This window comes from Sinocyclocheilus anshuiensis, unplaced genomic scaffold (assembly GCF_001515605.1).
Source record: "Sinocyclocheilus anshuiensis isolate Anshui unplaced genomic scaffold, SAMN03320099.WGS_v1.1 scaffold465, whole genome shotgun sequence".
NCBI lineage: Eukaryota > Metazoa > Chordata > Actinopteri > Cypriniformes > Cyprinidae > Sinocyclocheilus > Sinocyclocheilus anshuiensis.
The window spans coordinates 1,018,961-1,040,346 of NW_015539898.1; the positions used below are offsets into that span (position 1 = coordinate 1,018,961).

A 21,386-nucleotide genomic window follows, 5' to 3' on the forward strand; every position below is an offset into this window, starting at 1 on the left:
CACAAAAACAAAAATGTTAAGGGAATGAACCGCGTGCCGTTTGGACAGGTGCATCCCAGATCACCACCATCATCAGAAAAGTTTTCTTACCGACTCGTTGTGAGAAATGGATTACCAGCAGCTGGATTTCCTGCAACTTTTCATGCAAACTCTGTTTACAAACAGACAGTGAAGGAGACATCTCCAAACTGAACTGACCATGCATTGGGACATGATGGTTTATCTATTCTTCTAACTATGGATAACTAACCTGCCTTTACATCCAGACTGCTAAACATGAAACATCTCAGGAGTCCTCAGTTTGTGATGGTGATACTGAAGTGCGCAGTGATCTTATTTCCTGCAATCCTGCAGGGTTTCACAGGCAAGTCTGTCTGTCTGTCTGTCTGTCTGTCTGTCTGTCTCTCTCTCTCTCTCTCTCTCTCTCTATCCATAAACTTTTATTCATTTTCACTCATGTATACACAAACCACAGATGTTTTAAGTTTTATATAATGCATTATATAATGATTTGTAAACAAATTTAATTACATTTTATATCATTTTTAACAGATGTCTAAAGAATATTATGATAAACTGTTACCAAATAACGTTTTTGCCCTTTGTGGGAAGACGAAGTCATTAAAATAGCCAGACATCTCCTTGTAATAATAATCAAATTGTCAGATGCATAAACTTAGTGTGAGATCTGGTGTTCATTTTTCATGGATTTATATTTTGTTTCATGCTTATTGAAAATGTAAGCTGCGTAATTCATTTCATATTTGGATAACAAGTCAGTGCACAATTGATGCACATATATGTATATATGTAAATAAATATATATATATATATATCATATTGAACAATTTTAAGTATTATTATTTACTCATTTTTATCATTCTTACATGATATTAAATGTCACTTTTCTGCAACATTTGGAGAAACTGCAAACAGTTTTTGGTTCTGTGAAAGCCCTACTGTGAGCTACATTAATTAAAGGCTCAGGTTGTCAGACATTGTGCTGTGACATGCCAGAACCTGACTTGTAGTGTTTAGAGAAGTTCAGTGTTCAAAAATGGTGCATTTCAAATCATCAGCATGAAAGTTAATCTGGATTTGTTTGTGAATGTGTGTGCATGTTTCCTCATTTACATAGAGTCCAGATGTGTTGGCCGTGCTTGCAGTCCTCCTATGGGTAACTTGGCCAGTGGCAGGACCCTTTTCACGCTGACTAGCTGCTGCACTAATAGCTCTTCCTGCCTGCCAACCCAGCCACGCTGTCTAGCAGAGCTCCATCCTCCTGCCCTCATGGCTGATGACCCGTTTATTCATCCAGATACCTGGTGGGGCTCAGCGGCGGCCACTGGAGAACAGGAAGAAATCCGTCTTGATTTGGAGACACGGTTCTGCATGAGTCACGTTGTGATGTTGTTCCGTTCCCCACGTCCTGCTGCTATGAGGTTGGAACGCTCGCAGGACTTTGGTCAGACCTGGGAGACTCTAAAGCTGTTTGCCAGGAACTGCACTGAGATGTTCGGGCTTCCTGATGATGTAAGTCAACCAGGATCTCTCTGCACTTCCAGATATTCCAATGCGGTCCCGTGCAGCCGAGGAGAGGTAAGGAAGGAAATAAGGTCTCTAAAGCACCACAAAACATCTTTCTTTTTGGTAAATTGCAATTTTGCAGTAAGTTTAAATGTGAAGCATGTAAGCATGATCAACATACAAATGGCTTAAAATGATCCATTTTAAATAATGTTTCAACCAAATATATTCCCTCATTTGAGTACAAATATTTAAATCTAAGATCTTTAAATCTAATGCTTTTTAAAGGGACAGTTCACCCAAAAATGAAAATTCTGTCATCATTTACTTCCCCTCATGTCATTCCAAACCTTTATGCATGTCTTTTTTTCTGTCACATCAAAACATGACAGTTTCATCAGGATCCCATTGACTTCCATAGTATGTTTTCTCCATATTATGGAAGTCAGTGGGACTGTTTGGTTACCAACATTGTTCAAAATATCTTGTTTTGTGTTCCATGGAAGAAAGAAAGTCATGAGGGGAGTAAATGTTGACAGAATTGACATTTTTCTGTGTTTTATCCGTGATAATTCACAATTATTTGTTTTTAATTGTTTTCTAGATCATATTCCGCTCCATAGGATTGGGAAGTGGGATTGTTGATCCCTACAGTCCTGAGGCGTTGTCCCGACTGACAGTGACTAACCTACGAATACAGCTATTAAAATCTCAACAGTGTCCCATCTTGAAAGGAAAGTGGAGTGTCCCGGATCAGTCAAACCTGCCATTTTTACCCACAATTCACAGCAGGTCACTGACTGCTCTGACGCCAAGTTCTGATCCTCTGGATTCAACCTCATTTGCTGTGTACTCTCTTCTGGCTAAAGGGACGTGTTTGTGTCATGGCCATGCTGAACATTGCCTTCCTGAAAATGTAGGACAAGACAGCCTGCAACCCAGTAATGTGGTAAGTTTGTCCATTTTGTAAGTGATTTTTGGGACGAACAGCATCGCAGCCACCTGTAAGTGACAGAATGAATGACAGAGTGAATGTGTGAAGCAACTTGTTTGTTCTTCTGCATACTTGAGGGTGTATGTGAACTCACCCAGCAAGCACCAAGTGGGCTGTTATATGCAGGGCTTGAATGGGCAGCAAATTGAAAGTGAATCATTCCTCTGGAGCGCAGGTGTCTGGCAAGTGTGTGTGTACCCACCACACAGCTGGCGAGCACTGCGAGAGGTGTGCCCCGCTCTACAACGACCAGCCCTGGAGAGCGGCCAACGGAAGCAGCGGGGAGAGCAACCCATGCCAGAGTGAGTGCATTTACTGTATGTGTTAATTCAGCCTTAAATTCCGTTATTAATCGTTGAAAATAGAAATTGCGCTATGAAAGGCATTTCTATCTTTTTATCATGTCATAATTAGTGGTGCTTTCTAATGCAGGAGGGATTCCAGGCATATCCACAAAAATTAAAATTCTTTCATCATTTACTCACACTCAAGTTGTTCCAAAATGAGTTTCTTTCTTCTGTTGAACATAAGATATTTGGAAGAAAGTGACTAACCAAACAGTTGCTGGTCCCATAGTCAGTTGCTGGACTTCCATAGTATGGAAAAAAAATACAGAAACCGTTTGGTTAAAAAAATAGTTTGTAATGGAAAAGATAGATAGACAGACAGACAGACAGATAGATAGATAGATAGATAGATAGATAGATAGATAGATTAGTTCTTAGGATGATTCTTTGATCCATACTGTCTCTTTCTCTCCGTAACTTTTCCTCTGTGTTCTCTTTTTGTTGCTGAAGATTGTGAATGTCACGGCCACGCAGAGAGCTGCCACTTCTCCCAGCGAGTGTGGCTGTCCACAGGGGGCAGTAGCGGGGGCGTCTGCGACAACTGCCAGCATAACACTGTGGGCCGCCGGTGCCAGCGCTGTCACACCGGATACCACCGCCACCCTGCCAGACCCCTCAACTCCCCGCATGCTTGCATACGTAAGACAGTTAGAAAGAACGGAAGAAACAAAGAGAAAAGGACAACGAGATCTTAAACGGTTCTGCCCTCAAATAATTATTCCTATCTGAACCCAAAATTGACTTTACTTCATTACAGCATATTCTTGGTCTTATTGTGAACAATTTATTGGTGCATTATTATTATAATTATTATTATTTATAAAAAAAATTTTAAAGATACATTTGTAATCTTTAATCAAAATATAACTTCTTGTTTTTCTAAAATGACTTTTGGGTCACAGTTTTCACCTGGTGGACAATACATTATCAAAAATAGGAAAAATATATTTTAAGAAGATAAAAATTTGAGGGGAAAAAAATAGGAAACACTATTAAGAATCATGGAAATTATGAAAATAGTTGTAGGGCTGGATGGATATCTAATTTTAAGAGTGGAGCTGCAACTGGACCATTACTGTAACGCTTAAATAAGGATTTATACGAATTTAAAAGGTAGTTAAAAAGACTTTAATTTTACCCGGTGGACAATACAATATAAAAAAGAGAAAATAGGAAAAATATCTTTTAAAATATAAACATTTGAGACAAAATAAGAAAAATATCATTTAGAATAAAATAAGCCACCCTGCTTATCCTTAACAATATCCTAGCAACCACTTAGAACTGCATTCTTAAGCACTCCTTATTTTCTTCAAAAAAATTTTAAATCACTTTTTGTATCAAAATGGTTAACTTTGCAATCATTTACAATCTTTTATTGCCTCCTAGTGGTGGCAGTGTGGCACAATCCACTAAAGTGATTTAAAAGCAGTGGGAAGAGCTGATGAACCAATGACCAAAGATCTTTTCTATGGCAGGATGCTGGTGTGACCCAGTTGGTTCGGTGCTAGTCCATTCCGGTGACGGGACACCATGGTGCCATCCGAGAAGTGGACAGTGCCACTGTAAACCTGGTGTGGGCGGCACCACCTGCAGCCTCTGTCTAGCAGGGTACTGGGGTTTTGGAGAGGAGGGTTGCAAATCTTGTGTGTGCTCTTTGACCTGTGATCCCATCACAGGCCATTGCCTAGACAGGTCAGACTAAATTTTCAATTCTTTCTAAATTTACCATTTGTGATTTGAAACTAAAACACTGAGCATTGATCATTTTAAATCCAAATGTCTGGTTTTAATGACTTAAGTTGATTGTGATACCTGTTGGAGATTTTGAAATACCATTGGTTTTTGTTGTCGTATCATTTTTCTTTAACAGCAAAGGTAGTGTCAAGCTTTACAATGTACCAATCGGTGGGAAAATTCCTGAACTGTCCCACTTTAAACCTCAAGAGGACGAGAGGGCGTGGCCTAAAGAACTGGCCATCTCTGCGCTGTACTATACAGGTGAGCTGACTACAGTAACAAAACATTCCACACTAACAGCGGCTATTTTGAAACATGGGAAATTGCAGCAGGAAATTGGACTTTAGGATGTGGCTTTTTATGTGGTTCCTTCAAATGTAAAAATACATATGTGATATTTTTTATATATAGTTAACATAAAACAAACAATATAATTCTTATTCTCAGTGATTAAAAAATTAAACGAAAAAAAATTTGAAAAGTGATTACACAACCATCAATTAGGTAGCGATATGCACTAAGCATATAAATGACCATTGAACAAAAGAAGAAGAAAGAAGAATTCTTAGCATGGGTTTCCATGGTGACTCGTCCATTCTTCACTCTGTTGAGAACGTCTTGTGTGTTAACCGTGAATATACTCTGAGTTGTGAGGGTAAGTTAACCTTGCTTTCTGGAATACACCCCAGGTCATCCCAAAATCAAAAAATAAAAATATAAATACTTAAGGAAAATGAAGCCAATTTCAGGACCATTTTGCATCGTGACATTATTTTCATGACAATATTCTCTTTACAGTATTGTAAAAAAAAATGCAAATACTAGTGCATTTAGTATAATAAAAATGATACATAAAATACATAAAAATTAGTATATGATTAAACACTACCATTCAAAAGTTTGAGGTCGATAGGATTTTTTTCATGTTTTTGAAGGAGGTCTCTTATGCTTACCAAGGCTTTATTTATTTGATCAAGAATCGAGTAAACAGTAATATTGTGAAATATTATTGTGATTTTAAAGTAAATGTTCGCCGTTTTTATATATTATAAAATGCCATTTATTCCTGCTCAAGAAACATTGAAAACATTAAAGTTCAGCTTTGAATAGGAAGTTCAAAAGAACAGCATTTATTTGAAAAAAAAAAAAAAAACCTTATACTTAAAACTTATGTAACATTATAAATGTCTTTGCTGTCACTTTTGATCAAGTTAATGCATCCTTACTAAGTAAAAGTATTCATTTCTTTTGAATAAACAATTAATATATATCATGGTACTATTTGTTGTTAAAATAAAAAGAAACATTGTGTTACAGTCATTGTTTTTATTGTAATAAAATATATCTTAGCTCAATCAAATGTTCAGACTCATTGCAGTAATGAAAATTTGGGGTAAAAATTCAATCTTAATCCTAAAAATGCACTTCCTTTGATTTATTTTAATTATTACACAATTTCTATGACCAGGATGTGTTTTTGTGAGATTAAATACGTTAATATGTACAGAACCTTTGAAATGTTTCTTGTGAATTATTTACAGGGAAGTGCAGCTGTAAGGAAAAGAAGCTGAAAAGTGTGTCAGATCTTTGCAAGATAAAACAGGCATATGGTGAGGGTTTTGTTAGTGTCATTTCATGCTATGAATCAATTCTGTTGTCATTTGCTGTCTAAACATGTAAATCTTATGAGTTTGTGGCGTTCATAGTGATCAAAGCCAGTGTGCTGTCAGCTCATGATAAAGGCACACATGCAGTTGTCCTGGTGAAAGTAAGGAAGGTGTTTCGTTCGGGAAAACTGCCCCTCTCTCAGGGAACACACAGTCTCTACCCGCTCTCCTGGACCAGCCGTGGCTGCACCTGTCCCATTCTCAACCCAGGTACAGCATCCAACACCAATTTGGGTCACAGCTTTGATTCAGTAAAGTTTGCCATTAGTGACTGTTTTGTCTCCATATTTAGGTGGGAACTATCTACTAGCAGGTCCTGAAGATGTTGGCGCAGGACGGCTACTGGTCACCATGCAGAGTCTAGTAGTCCTCTGGACCCCCATCCTGGGCTTTCAGGTCACAGAAGCACTGCATCAGGGCTGCCTATGAGCACGACTTTACCCAAATGTACAGTATCACAACACTTCCCAAACTTGAAAGCCCCAAGTCACTGGAAATGATGCCATTGTACCAAAGCAGGCAGCTGGATCCTAAATGGACCATGACCGCCGGATACAACGGAAATGGAATGTGTGTAATTATAGGCCATAAGGTGAACTAGGAAAAAGTGGCTAGAAAGTGATTTTCGTTCCCACGCCTGGGCACTACTTTTTAAATGCATTTTTGCATAGACAACACCATATTGGACTTTATGTTAAAAGTTCTCCGCAAAATATCCTGCAGTTTTTTGTCACGATCCATAAATGTGTATAATTGTGAATTTAAAAAAACGAAAATCTTATGCTGCTGGTTTTGCTTATAACTTTATTTATATTCATTTTAGCAACACAAAATATATCTTAAACTGACCATTATACATGTACCTTAACATCTGAGAAAGATATTGGTGCATTATATACTCCTATGGCGGATGATCCTCTCACAGAAGATCTTGTAGCTGGCATCGAAGGTTGGCTCATTTCTTAAAAGAAAACACAGAAAAAAAACAGAAAAGATATATTACTTTATGTGCCATAACTATTCCACAATGGCTTCTATTTAAAATATAAAATATAATAATTGGTAATAAAACATTACTAGTTTATTCTACCTTCCACTACACATTTGATCATATTGAATTGCTGTGCCAAGATTTGTGCAGTCAAAACTCTGTTTACAGACAAATATACAGACTATGTAGATGGTCAATGCTTTACTTTTGAAATGTACCACAATTTTTAATTATCATTTGATAATGCAATATAATAACTCACTGTTCTTCTGAGGTCCCAGTAACTGTTGCAGTAGACTTTGTCAAGAACCTGGTGTACTGTCTGTAACAGGACTTGTGGTATCGCACCTCCAGAGACAGGATTAAACGAAAAACGGCTTCACCTTACGGCCTATTACCAGAAACAAGATTCATTAAGTAGTTGCATGGCAACGTGCACTGAACAGTCACTTAAAATAACTGTAATTGTCATACAGCACAACTTTGGTCATCTTGGTGGCTGTTGACGTGTGGACATGACACAACATGGATACGGCTTTCATAAGACGGATCAAAACTGTTGCTGTACTAATTCCTCTGTAGTTTTTAGATTATCGTCATCAAAAACTAGTTACTTGAAGATATGAATGGACAAATGATAAACGCAAGCCAGTGAATCTAAAGGACCGCAGGACATTTTTGAGATTCATTCACACTTTTGTATTTTATTTGCCTTTTCTCTTACTACATTTCAGTCAAGTGTTTTTAAAAATGCATTTGAATGGGTCACACAGTTGTAAAATGAAAAACAAAAAGGTACAGACTGAATGATTCAAATTCTCCCAGTGCTTATGCATGATTTGGACTCATATATTTGATTAAAACGTTTTTTTTCAGAAACACATATATCACATTAAGGCTTTGAATGACAAATCAAACTCAAAAGTAATTCAGTGATAAACAGCTAGATTTGTAAATGCCATTGATAGAATATATATAAATCAAGCCACATAAGCTTAAAAATATTTCGGAGTTACAAAAAGGATCTGATATCAGCACAATTTAACACTGTTTAATGTTAGCATGTGTTGAAAATGGATCTAGAAACAGCCCTCGATGTTAAGATACTTCAATTGAAAAAAAAAACTACCAGTCTTTGGAACAAGAGATATTTGCATGTTCTTACTAAACAGAAGATCTGCTCATTTATAATGTGTTGTTTCACCATTATAATAGTCAACACCAACAAATTACGAATGTATCATCAGTTGACAGGTAAGGCTACTAGTTTGCTCACTCACACACCCTAATGTTTATACTTTGTATGCAGCCTTGGGCTACATGCATTCGAACACATCAGCAACAGAACATTTCTTCATTATAAAATTGTTTAATCATGTTCTACAACAAAAAGAGCACATTAAATGTTTATGGAGTTGTTGAGTATCTCAAAACTGCTTAGCTGTGAAAGTACAATGCCAAATGGCCTTTGAACTGTTGTAGTACACAAATCAAATAAGCTTAGCTTAGGCTGTGGAGGAAATAATAGCCAAAAAATACAAAGCCTGACGTTTCAAATGGTAGCGAATGTTTCATAGGCCAAGTGCAAACTCAACTGCCACTCATACAGATCCTCAAAACTCATTTTTATAGGTCCCTCAAATGCATGTTAATGTCATTTGGATATTTTAATCACAAAACCTGAAGTTTAAGGGCTTCCTGCATCTCTGTGCATCATGCAGTCAGGTGGAGAGCATCTATCCAGTGGTGTAGTTAAGATATTATCTCTTCATACTCGAAAGTGGAGCAGTCTCTGCTGTGAGGTGCGGAAAAAATGAAGCTAAAATAATATTAGCTTGCTGCTGGGCTTTCTGTGGCTGCTGGTGTGGAATCAGGAGAGGATGTAGGGAGAGAGTCAGCAGAAGTGGATTCAGTGGGTGCATTATCGGCCCCGCCAGAGGGGGCGCTGTCGTTGTCATCTTCATGAGGGTAGAGCTCAGGGTATTTCTGCATACATTCCTGCATACTCCGGAAGTTTTCCACACAATCTGAACCCTTTACCTCTTCTTTGCTATAGTGGAAACAAGAAAAGGCGTCTTTGAACTGTTGTCCACAAGGGCCACTGGCCATACCGCCCAAACACGGGCAGTTCCAGTTTATATCACCATTAGGGAGAATAAGACCTGTAGGATTTAAAGAAATGAGTGTAAAAATGAGTATCCTAGACACAAGATAAATCATATCAGATTAAAAACTTACCGTGATCCTCATACGGATCATCTGGATCATCTTCGATGAGCTCAGCATCACTGGGTGCTTCATGATCCTCCTTAGTGACAAATATGATGCGATCTTTACCTAGTGAGAGACAAGAAGGAAGTTATACACAATGTTATCAAATAGTTTTAGGGGGGATCAAACAGTCAGCCACTGAAAAGCATATATTAACTGACCACTATACCAGTGTTACTATTGTTAAAAAATAAAAATATTAAAAAAACATTTATGGTAACTGAATTAAAGCTGAAAATAAATAAATTACATATTAGATGAAAAAAAAAAACATTTAAAAAATGCTGCCTGATAATAATAACAATAAAATGTAATAAATTCAAGCTAAAATTAAATATATAAAAAAAATTAATAGAAATTGCAAATCACAAAATTATTACAAATATTAGAATTATTAGAAAGTCTTAAATAATGATTACATTGTTAAACAAAAAAAAAAGACAGAAATTATATAAAAATGTTTAATATATATTTATTTATAAATACTATACTAGTAAACAAATAATGCTAAAATAATAACACGGTATTATACTAACAACCCCTTCAATGTCTTACAGACACTGGACTGCAATTTCGGAGTAATCAAAAACCTTTACACTTTATAAAACGATCCACAAACAGTTAAAGGTTAAATAAAACACTTTGGTCTGTACACAAGAAGTTCTTGAAAATGTTACTTTTTTTTGTTGGATTTAAATAAATCTAACATTCTAACAATTGCAGTTTTGTGTGTTTAGGTTCATATTATATTATAATATTTCTAGAACTCATAATGTGTTCATAATGAATAAATTAAGCATCTGGTGGGCTGAGGTTATTAACTCCCCAGGTTATATGACCTTGTAGGCACCTGCTACATGAAGGGTGACACAACATAGCTGTGATTACTGAATGACTCCATCAAAATAAATCAGATATACGAGTCATGGAAAACGTATTGCATTACACTTGAAATGCATGTTTTATTGAGCGCTTGCTGACTCTGGTTAACTCGAATTTTCATCTGTAACGTAATTCCACCAATAATCCAGTAATTCATCAACATCACTACACACAAACAATATAAGATAATATAACACGAAACACTTGACCACATCTGAAAAGATTATTTGCAGCTCAAGATAAATATTGAAATAACTCATTGATATTACCAAGCATGGCTGGTGAGAGTGACTTTAAGGGCACGAGCACTAGCTACACCACTAAACGACAGAGACAGATGGGTATAAAATGGGTTTAAACGATCCGATTTAGTTCAGCCATACCTTCCTGCTTGCAGTACGACATGTCTGCTAACAGATCCGTCTGATCGCCGTTTATCCGATCAATGAATCTCAAACACCGGCACAATGATCAATTCACACGCCTGTTACATCAACTCAAGCATGGAAGCAGCTACTGCAACCACGTGACGTCACAGCCGGATTGTATCAAAATAAAAGTCAATACATTTCAAAATAAAGGTAAAGGAACTAACGCTTCCTTTGACCGAACAAGTGATTTAAGTTTGCTACTTTTCAAATGTACACATTCAAATTTATACGTACAGATTATATTGTTTTATCCTTTTCAAGACCCAGACTTAAGTCTTAAACTGTGAAAATGCATCTAAAACGAATTAATTCATTTAAAAAACGTATGATAATCCAAGCAAAGAGGCAAGTAAACACAAACTGCCATTGTTTACATTATGAAATTTATTTATATACATTTTCTTCAAAAATTACGACTGTGTTGTGGTATCTTCACCACGATCAATATGTTTTTTCCCCTAAAGTTTGGGTAAGTGTTTGTACACCAAGGGACTGCGTTGAAGAGCATGCCTGAGAGACACATGATGAACGAAGAAGACAAAAGAAAAATCAGTTTGAATATCACTTGTCAATAGGATTTTTTTTAACATTTTTTTTTTATTTGGGGGTAATTTTCAGTCAAGGTCTATTTGTTAAAATAGGAAAATGTTGTGACATTGTGTGCATTTAGGATAAATACACTGCTAGCTATGACATTGGCCTTAGCAAGACAAAGGTGTATATGCAATTTTTTATTTTATTATTTATTATTAAAAAATGACCCTCTAACACTAGCATTCTCTATTCTTTTGACTTGTTTTATTTATTTATTTATTTTTAAAAACCTCTAACACTAGCGTTCCCTGTTCTTTTTATATTCTATCTAGGCTACTTATTTATTTATTACAATAATGATAATAAAAAAAACCTTGCTACATGTACTGCCTTAGGCTAACCGAGTCTTGTCACGGCACTTACATATTATTGTCCTTTTGTTGGTTTTGATTGCTTCTGTTGTCCTCATTTGTAAGTCGCTTTGGATAAAAGTGTCTGCTAAATGACTAAATGTAAATGTAATTCTTCTAAAACAGGCTTGTGTACCGGCTGCCCAGTCTCTTCTTTATTTGGAAATCTCAGTCTCTGGAGACTGAACGGTTGCAGCTGTTTTACTGTCATGCCCTCAGACTTCACTGACAGCTTGTCAGAAAATGGCGCGCCGGTGGCTCTGTTTTACTAATTATCTGAGGCAAAATATAAAATGAATTTAAAAAAAAGTACAAAAAGAAAAAAGGGGAAATATTTTCCATCCACTTCATACACCTCTCCTGCTTCTACATCTTGTTTGTTGTTTCCTCTGGCTGGCTGCCTGCGCCAACATCAGTGGGGTTCTTTCACCTAATGTCTTTTGGAGTTTGCCCTCTGTTGGGTTTGTGTATTTTGTGTGCGGGACCTACAGTCACTTTTTTTGTGTAGAGCTTGTATCAGCTCATCTGGTTTTGGCATGGAGAGATGCTATACTGAATCTGCATTTATCACCACACCAGGCTCTCTTATCATTGAGTGTTGCTGGAGTATGTGGTGTGACGCAGCTTCTGCTAACCTTTAAAATGTTCATGTCAAAGCACTGTATCTGTCCAGCTTGAACGAATAGTTTAATAAATATATTTGAAATGATCAGTTTTATATAAAAAAAAATCCAAATGGTTTTAAAACTGTAAAGAATGACTTTTTGTTTCCAAAAAATATTATTGTTTTCAACATTGATAATGATAAGAAATGTGTGTATATATATATATATATATATAAAATCTGTTATGAAAAAGAGCTACATAAAATTTCTTCAGAACACCTAATTTTGTGTTACATGTAAAATAAAATCGTATGGCTATGGCTTTGGAACTACATCAGAACTATTTCTTTAAAACTTTTTTTCTGAGCCTGTGTGGTCGGTTTAGCTGTAATTGGAAACTGTCTGGTCAAATAAAGGCGCTTTTAGGATATGATGAATATGAGAGATAATTATAGTGTTCTAATGCTAGAAATCCCTTGCTTTCATTTACAAAACAGCTCTACTGTGTGTGTAAAATAAATAAGGCATTCTTGAATTTATTTAAGCTGTGTAGGTGGTCTGTTACTTCCTTGGAGTAGTCTTGCTCTTTGACTGACTATCAGAATGCTTATGTAATTGCTTCTGTCTGTGTTGTGTTTGCTCATGTTTGGAATCGCTGGTCAAACTGTCTTTTTGTTATTTGCTACATGTGGGTGCAGACTGTATACTGCTGTATAGATATTAATTCTAAAAAACCCTTTCAGATAATGTCAAATTAAATTCAGTCTAAAGCAACCAGTTAAAACAAAGGCAGATTTTCACAGATTGGTGGACGCCTGCCTTGCAATCTCACACTTTGCCTTCCTTCATACAGCTTCATAGAGTCCCCAGACGTTGCCTCATGCACGCTCTATTCCATTCTTCATGATCTGTCCACAGTGTTTGTCATCCAACCAGTGCAAGCCAGGCCATTGTGGATGGACAATTGTTTTTGTCACAAGAGAAAAAAAATCCCTATTGCTTTTGCACTGAGAAATATCATACATGTTGAATGGATGGTATGTTGTTTTGGAGAAATGCATTGAAATTCACCACACTCTTAAAAATAAAGGTTCAAAAAGTTGTAGTTTTTTTTTACAGTGAAGCCATAGAATAGAACCCATTTTGGTTCCTCGAATCTTCGAGTGTACTTCAATATTTCAATACTTTAACATAGTAAATAATCAAGTCTGAAATTGAGGTTGGTTTCTGTGTGACCTTTATTTTTATTCTCTTGCCCAATGAACTTTTACAGCAGTTATGAATATAATTATGAGGTCTCCTTTTCCTCAACCTTTACAAGAAAAATAAAATTGCTTGGGTCTTGTCGTAAGATTAGTCTGGGCTCAGAAGCGTATACATTTTCTTCACCTTTTTTCCATTTAGCCCTACCCAGCTCTCCACATTCTCAATATAGTTTCAATAGTGGCAGTTTTATGCTTAGGGGCTGTTGAGGAATGTATTAAAAATGAACCTGAAACAAATAACCTGAATCAGTGCTCCCCATGACTTGTATTTAATTCTCCCTCGTCTTGAAGCAGCATGGGGTCAAGCTAATATTTTATAGATTATAGTCATAGCGCCTGTGGCGTTCCATGTTCTTTTCTTCAGTCTGCACCAATAGTCTGAATGTCTGAAAAAGAGAATGTCTTGTATATTCATAAAAGCAGAACATAATGCTGTGACAAATCCAAAAGATATCCAGGTGGCCGACATACAATACTAGTAGAGACCTCAAGCCATATCCAGAGTTATTGATTGTGGTTTTGTGGCTTTACAGCAACTGTCTGTTCTCAGTGTATTTATGATGAATGGTTAAAACATTTCTCCACCACTGTCTGACTGAGAATAAAATGTGATAACAGTCAATAAAGCGCTTTTAAGCTGTACTTTTGACATGATAAATGCAAGAACACATTATGTTTTTTGAAATTTTTTCCATACAGTTTATTCTGTCACATATCTATTATCTAATCCAGTGGTTCTCACTTCCAGTCCTTGCGTACCACTGCTCTGCACATTTTGTATGTATCTCTTATCACTTCAGTTCAAACGTTTGTTCTATTCGACCGTAAGTGCCCTGCGAAGTGGACATTACAGGAGATTCCGCCATGATTCCAATTTGAAGGGAGCGTACATGTTCCATTCAAAGGGCATTAAAGTGTGTGAGATGTGAATTTAAATTGTATTTATTTACGGAAGTATATTATGTCACACTTCACACTTCTCAAGTAAGTTTTGTCAGTGTGTGAAGACGCTGCAGGCCGTGGCGTAGCGCAAATCCGTGAATGAATGTTCGTTCCAAAGTGAAGTAAACTTCAAGGGATTTCCCGTGCTCAGGGAATAGGAAGAAAAGAACATTGTGTAGAGACAATGTCAATCGGAATGCAGTTCATGCATTCTTCTAATGAGCTGGTGATTAGAATCAGGTGTGTCAAATAAGAGAGACATGCAAAATATGCAGAGTGGTGGTACGCGAGGACTGGAATTGAGAACCACTGATCTAATCCATTGAGGCCTCTTTCCATGCTGAAGTGTCATCGTATTCTCTGTGCTAAAACTTCATTGGGCAGCTGATGACATCTTTGACTTAACAGGAAGACGTGTCTGTCATAACCCATTAAATCATTCACATCCTTCTCACAGCTGCGTGAGCTTTGATGAAATCAGCAACACAGTGCAACTTCAGATAACCTCTTTTTGCTTGGTCCTGCTTTCCTCTCTTATTGCCAACGGTTGTGAGTTTTGGTCCTATTTATCCCCTTTTTTTTTTTTAAATGTGCCATACATTTAGGCCAAGCTGGTTCATAATTCATGTTTTGGGGTTCAAATCTGTGTGCTGCCTGAATTTTCAGGGAGAGGAAAAGGATAACATGCAGTCCAGCAATAAATAAAACAGGTGGTGGAAAATGGGTCAGACAAGGCTTTTACTAACTTATCAAACAATAAATCAGTATGTGCTGTTGCTAAAGTGTTCTGAGTGGTTGTTAGGGTGTTTCTATGTGGTTACATTAATGTTTTGGGTGGTAACTATGGTGTTTTTCTTCTGGTAGATAGGGAGTTTCTATCGTGATTTCATTGCTTTGCTGTGTGGCTGAGATTGTGGTTCCAGGACTTTGCTAATGTCTGTGGTTGCTAGGGTGTTGCCATGTGGTTGCTATGGTGTTCTGGTTGGTGGCTAACTTGGTAGGGTGTTGCTATGGTATTCTGGGTGGTTACTAGAATAGTTCAAGGGCTTTGCTATGTGGTTACTATAGTTTTCTAAGGTGTTGCTATGGTGTCCTGGGTGGTTGCTAGGGTGTTTCTATGTAGCTGGTATTGTGGTTCCAGGATTATGCTAAGTGGTTGCTATGGTGTTCTGGATGGTTGCTAGGCTGTTGCAATCATAGGTTGCAGGGTTTTGATATGTGTTTTCTTTTGTGGTTCCAGGGCTTTGCTAATGTATGTGGTTGGTGTTCTAGGTGGTTGCTAGGGTCGGGTGTTGCTGTGTGGTTGCTTTGGTGTTCTGGGTGGTTACATGAATGTGGTTACTATGGTGTTTTGTATGGTTCCTACGGAATTGCTGTGTGGTTGCTATAGCGTTCTGGGTGGTTGCTAGGGTGTTGTTATGTTGTTCTTATCACTTAGAAAACAAATAACACATCTCTTTTCAACAAAGCAGAATTTTCGAGTTAACATTTATATCTGTCATGCAAGAAACTTGAAAAACGGATCCAATGAAGTTTGAAGAACACTGTTAACATTGAGTTTCCTTGTTAATGACAGAAGAATGAGCTCAATTCTGAGTTTTGTTTCCCCACTTACAATTCAGACAGCCATCTATCTAATGCTGCGTTCAAGTCCTCCTGGGACGTTCGTACTTACGAGTTGACAAGTGGTAATTACGACGTCAGGTGCGTTCAAGTCAGTTTAGTCGGCACAAGATGGCGGTGTACCTTCTTTTAATAAATTACAAGAAAATACAACAGGGTCTGCATTTTTTTACTTGGATTTCAGCTGCATAACAAGAACATGACCAATTTAAGTTTATAGGACAATTAAACTATCAATTTAAACAAAAATTTACCGTCAACTACAGATGTTGCATCCATCGATTCCGCCATGTTTCTCATTGACACGCCCCCTACTCGGAAACTCGGGGCTTAAAGAAAATTTCGAGTTTCCCACTCGTAATAACGACTTTGTGGTGGCGTTCATTTGCGTTCAACTCGTAAATACAATCTATCCGACATGACTTGAATGCACCATCAGACAAAGAGGAACGCTGAGCCCATCAGTCTTTGTGTTAGTGCTGTTCTCTGCTAATCTGAGCCCCATCTGATTCGTTCTCATAGAATGGAAAGGTTAAGGTCTTTTTAAGGACAACAGTTCTCAAATGAATGTATGCCAGTGTCCCTGAGAGGCCACCAAATCCCTTGAGGAAGTGGGACACTGTTGTGAAACATAGATAGTCACATGAGGACATTTGATCCTCGCCGCTTCCAAAGAGATTGATTTCCCAGAAACAATCATTAGTTACTATGGGTTGCAAGCAGAGACTCTGCTATTGGACACGTGTTTCTCTTTCAAGATCCCTGAATAGTTGACAACAGATGAAAAGAGCATCACATTAGCTTATAGATGTCGTGAAATCACTTGTTTCTAGAGTGTTGCCAGGGCATTTCTTTGCAGTTGCTAAGGCGTTCTGTGTGGTTGTTAGTGTTGCTATGTGCAGTGCTGGGTAGATTACTTACTGTAGTCCATTGCTGATTCCAAATTACATGACAAAAATTGTAGATAGTAACATAATCCATTACATTACATATTTAATCAGACTACATTTTGATTACTTTTAGATTACTTTTGACCCAACTCATTTATCACATTGATTTAAATGAGATAATCTTGTATCATTTTGATATAAAAATACAAAGAGAAGGAACATACATATATTCCATTTGTTGTTGTTAACAATATGATGTGCTTTAAAAGTTGGCTTCCCAAACTGGGGTTCATGAAAGAACTACAGGGTAAATAAAAAAACTGATGTGTTTGTCAGTAGTTGTGTGATGTTGAAATGTTGAGAAAACACTTATTAAAAATTAAAAGATGAAATCCAGTGGTCAAATGCTGTGTGGCCCCTCAAATTTCTGTGAAATTATAGCCACCTGACTGGTAACTCTATTGTGTGAATCATATGTAATCAGTGAAAGTACTGTATAGTCTTTATACAAGTATTTTAAAATGTAATGTAATCTAATTACAAGTACTTAATTTTTGGAATCTGATTATGTAATCCAGGTTACATGTAATCAAGTTACTACACAGCACTGGCTAGGTGTTTTGGGTGGTTACTAGGATGGTGCTATCATGGTTCAAGGGCTTTGCTATGTGATTACTATAATGTCCTGTGTGGTTGCTAAGGTGTTGCTATGTGATTGCTATCATAGTTCCTTCCAAGGCTTTGCTGTGTGTTTGCTATTCTAAATGAATCTAAATTGATTTTTGTGGCTTTTAGTTCTTGTCTGTTAGTTTTGAGTCTACTGACTAATAATAAAAAAAAGGACTAGCACTTTGATATGTTCCACCCTAATTTCCTGTTTCAGTATGCCAAGCGCCTTTAACACTCTCACTTGTACCTTTGACCTAATTGAACTTGGACTGGTTTAATTTATTGTGCAAGACAAATCTAGACACATTACACAGGCATAATTCCTCACATCCCTTCCCCGCTGACCCTTTGGAACAGTCTGTCCTCGGGTGGCTCTGTTCTGTAGCTTTAGAGATCTGGCTTCAGTTCAGTGGGAACTTGAAGAGGCTTTGGGTTTCTCAGTGGAGGGTGTTGAGCCACCTGCGGTCACTGTAATTTTTCCTTGTCTGTGATTATGTTATGACCCAGGAAAGAAGTGTTTTGTGCATCAGCATTAAACATTGAATAGGATACAAGTATACACATAAAAATGTTTATTATAGACCTCATCCCACCAGTGGTTTGAAATAGGGTGTTTTGAGTAATAACAGGGTCTTGTTACAGGGTCTCCTGACGTCCACTTACACTGATGATCAAGGTTTTTATAGCAAAAATATAAATACATACATTACAGTTAAAAAAGAAAATAGTCGCTTATGCTCAGAAAGGCTGAATTCATTTGATAAAAATACAATAAAACGGTAATACTGTGAAATATTATTACAATTTAAAATAACTGTTTTGTATTTTAATATATTTTCAAATGCAATTTATTCCTGTGATGGCAATGCTAAATCTTCAGCAGCCTTTACTCCAGTCTTCAGTGTCACATGATTTTTCAGAAATCATTCTAATATGCTGATTTGCTGCTCAAGAAACATTTCTTCTTATTATTATTAATGTTGAAAACAGTTGTACTGCTTAATATTTTTGTAGAAACCATGATGCATTTTTTTTCAAAATAAATATATAGTTCAGTCATGAAACTCTAGATGGCGCATTCTGATGGGGTGTTAACGTAATAAATGTTCCGAGAATTGTCATGATTGAAATAGAAATTTTAAAACAACAGCATTTATTTGAAATAGAAGTCTTTTGTAACATTAGAAATATCTTTAGCGTCAGTTTTAATTAATGTGTTCTTGATTAATAAAAAAAAAAACTTGTATACATTTTATATATAATCCCACAGGTCAAAAATACACACTCTCTCTCTCTCTGATCTGTAGGATTAAACGGGCAGTTTTTTATACTTTGCTTTGATGCTCCTATATAAATTCCATGGAGGTCAATAAAACAAGAAAGCTATCAGTTATCATTCCTGTTCATCTCAATAACTTAGCTGATGAAAATCTAAATTAAGCCCAAATCTCCTACAACGGTATGGAAACAGGGTGTTTCAACACGACATGCAGCACTTTTAGCCATTTTTTAGCTCAGTTTGACTGAAAGCAACTGTTTTTTTTTTTTGTGTAATGTGGGCTGTTATGTGTTAGTATATTCATATGTTTGATATCAGTTAGTTGTAAAAGTAAAAGTGTTTTCATAGCGCATTAAGCTCTTTTATTTTCAAGGATCAATGAAAATTAGATTTTTCATTGTGTGATCCATTTCTGCATGTGTTTATTGGTGTTTGAGACATTTTGACTTCCTTTGAATGACCCCAATAACCCTAAAACAGATGAGACACAAAGAAAAAATGTAATACTGTAAAAAGCTATGTAGCAGTGATTCAAGCCGACAGTTCATCTCATACGGTTCCTGCAGCTGTCTAAATGGACAACATCTGAACCCAATAAACTCTATAAAGCGCAGACAGACTTCATTTGTGGAAGATAACTTTTTTAAATTATTTTTTAAATCTGGTTTTACCTGTGAGACTCTGTGGGGTTGCATTTTATCCGCTCTAGCACTGTGAATTTACTTTTGCTTCAGATTGTCTCGCTAGACAGCCATGTTTTAGAGACTCGAAGCTCTTTGCCCTAAAACTACTTGACCTGATTTTTTTTCTCAGTAACCAAATCCACTGGCTAAACTCCAGGCTTTGCATTCATTTTCTGTGTAAATGAAAACGTTTAATTTAAAATATATCAGCTCACCATAACAGGATGTTACAATTGGAGTATCATAGTTCAGAGACCAATTGTTACCACCTGCATTTGTTGCTACAATCACAGTGTTTGAACAAAAAAAAAAAAAATTTGAATTGAAAGGAAAATGAGTGTTTGTACATGAGTGCACAGGGTAATTACAAAGCTTTTATGTAACCTCTTATTTCAGAAATACTATTTTGGGTATAAAAACAAAATGTGCTTTGAGCTTTGGACAAACTGATGAGACGGGCAATTTGTCATGCCAATACTTGTTTTCAAGACACCAAGGTTATCATTGCTCATGTTTCCCACAGTTTTACTACTGCAGATTCTTGTTTCTCCCACTAAATGTTCCCCTCATGTGATGCTACAATGGATCTGGTTGGAAAAGACTCTTTTGTATGGCTTTCTCAGTGGGAGCAACACTGGGTTTTGGTTGTCTTAAGACTTTCTAAGAGGCAGTTTGTGTTTTTTGGCTCTCACATTCTTCTCGTGTGTGCATGATGTTTTGGGTGGAATAGTCAATATATGGTATTTGGACAAATTAATGTCATTGCATTAGATTATAAAGTATCAAACCAAGTGGAACTAACTTCCAATTATTGTAATTATTATTATTTATTTATTTTTTAAATGCGACATTCAACATTTTTATTGGTGAGTTTGATGTTTGGTTGGTATATCCACAATAGATATGATGGATTTGGCTTGTGTGAGGTGCACTGTTACTGATTTGAAGGCCTGAAACAGAATCAATCACCTGACAGAATCAGATTTTGTGTTTTCTGCAGCATTTCCCTTTCATTTTAATACAGTAAAAACTTGTCACATAATGTTCCCTTTGCACAGTTCGGTTGTTATGCATCATGGCCAAGGTCTCAATAATTTATAAATTCATAAATTAAGTGTATTGCTTTGAAAATTTTGTTCTAGACATCCTTGAAAAGTCTTGTAAATTATTTCTGAATGGCTTTGAATAAATTGTACAGTGGGTAGGTGGTGGCGTAAATGAGGTCATATTTACCATAGCATGAACTGCATCACCTCACTGAACTGTGCTTCTATTTCCAGCATAGTCAACATCAGCAGGTTCATCTATAGCTTTCCGTAAGTACCTTCACTTTTGTTGTTTTGTACATTTCCAACCGTACCTGGTTTAAATTTAGTATGTTTTATGTCTCTGTTTATATTTGTCGACTGCCATAATCTTTGAAATCTGGACTTGTTCAGGTTTTCATTTGTGCTTCACTTTCAATCGAATTCCATCTGCACTCTTGGGGCCCCTCGGGGCCTCCTCATCATGTCTGAGCCCTAATGGAGGTGCACCTGGCCTGCTTGCGGAATTCCGCACACGGGGTGGAACAATGCTTAGCGGTTCTTTGTTCCCAGTGGAGCATCCGAGCACAGCGGCGCGGGCCGTGTGAAGA

At 36.8% G+C, this 21,386-nt stretch overlaps 2 protein-coding genes and 1 long non-coding RNA gene across 3 annotated transcripts; 2 read left to right on the plus strand and 1 right to left on the minus strand.

The window, feature by feature from the left end:
• Positions 1-220: 220 nt before the first annotated feature.
• On the plus strand, positions 221-7,109 carry LOC107686004 (netrin-4-like). Its single transcript, XM_016482795.1, has 10 exons — positions 221-364; positions 1,139-1,599; positions 2,132-2,476; positions 2,697-2,823; positions 3,319-3,507; positions 4,347-4,563; positions 4,742-4,869; positions 6,150-6,218; positions 6,315-6,485; positions 6,568-7,109. Exons 1-10 carry the CDS (start codon positions 277-279, stop codon positions 6,702-6,704), a joined length of 1,932 nt encoding a protein of 643 aa, XP_016338281.1. The 5' UTR covers positions 221-276; the 3' UTR covers positions 6,705-7,109.
• A 556-nt stretch (positions 7,110-7,665) lies between these two features.
• LOC107686005 (mitochondrial intermembrane space import and assembly protein 40-like) lies at positions 7,666-10,953 on the minus strand. The gene is made up of 3 exons (XM_016482796.1): positions 10,803-10,953; positions 9,505-9,603; positions 7,666-9,428 (listed from the first exon to the last, which is right to left on the minus strand). The coding sequence occupies exons 1-3, from the start codon at positions 10,822-10,824 to the stop codon at positions 9,097-9,099; spliced, it is 453 nt and encodes a 150-aa protein (XP_016338282.1). The 5' UTR covers positions 10,825-10,953; the 3' UTR covers positions 7,666-9,096.
• Positions 10,954-14,952: 3,999 nt separating this feature from the next.
• Positions 14,953-21,365, plus strand: LOC107686007 (uncharacterized). Its single transcript, XR_001634011.1, has 3 exons — positions 14,953-15,155; positions 21,031-21,066; positions 21,190-21,365. It is a non-coding gene; the product is annotated as an uncharacterized LOC107686007 (long non-coding RNA).
• The last annotated feature ends 21 nt before the right edge of the window (positions 21,366-21,386 follow it).

Coding starts and splice junctions, on each gene's coding strand:
- LOC107686004 (XM_016482795.1), top strand. CDS start 277: ATGAAACATCTCAGGAGTCCTCAGTTTGTGATGGTGATACTGAAGTGC. Junction 3,508..4,346: donor CTCCCCGCATGCTTGCATAC/GTAAGACAGTTA, acceptor TTTCTATGGCAG/GATGCTGGTGTGACCCAGTT. Junction 6,486..6,567: donor CTGTCCCATTCTCAACCCAG/GTACAGCATCCA, acceptor CTCCATATTTAG/GTGGGAACTATCTACTAGCA.
- LOC107686005 (XM_016482796.1), bottom strand. CDS start 10,824: ATGTCGTACTGCAAGCAGGAAG. Junction 9,604..10,802: donor GTCGTACTGCAAGCAGGAAG/GTATGGCTGAAC, acceptor GTCTCTCACTAG/GTAAAGATCGCATCATATTT. Junction 9,429..9,504: donor TGATCCGTATGAGGATCACG/GTAAGTTTTTAA, acceptor TAAATCCTACAG/GTCTTATTCTCCCTAATGGT.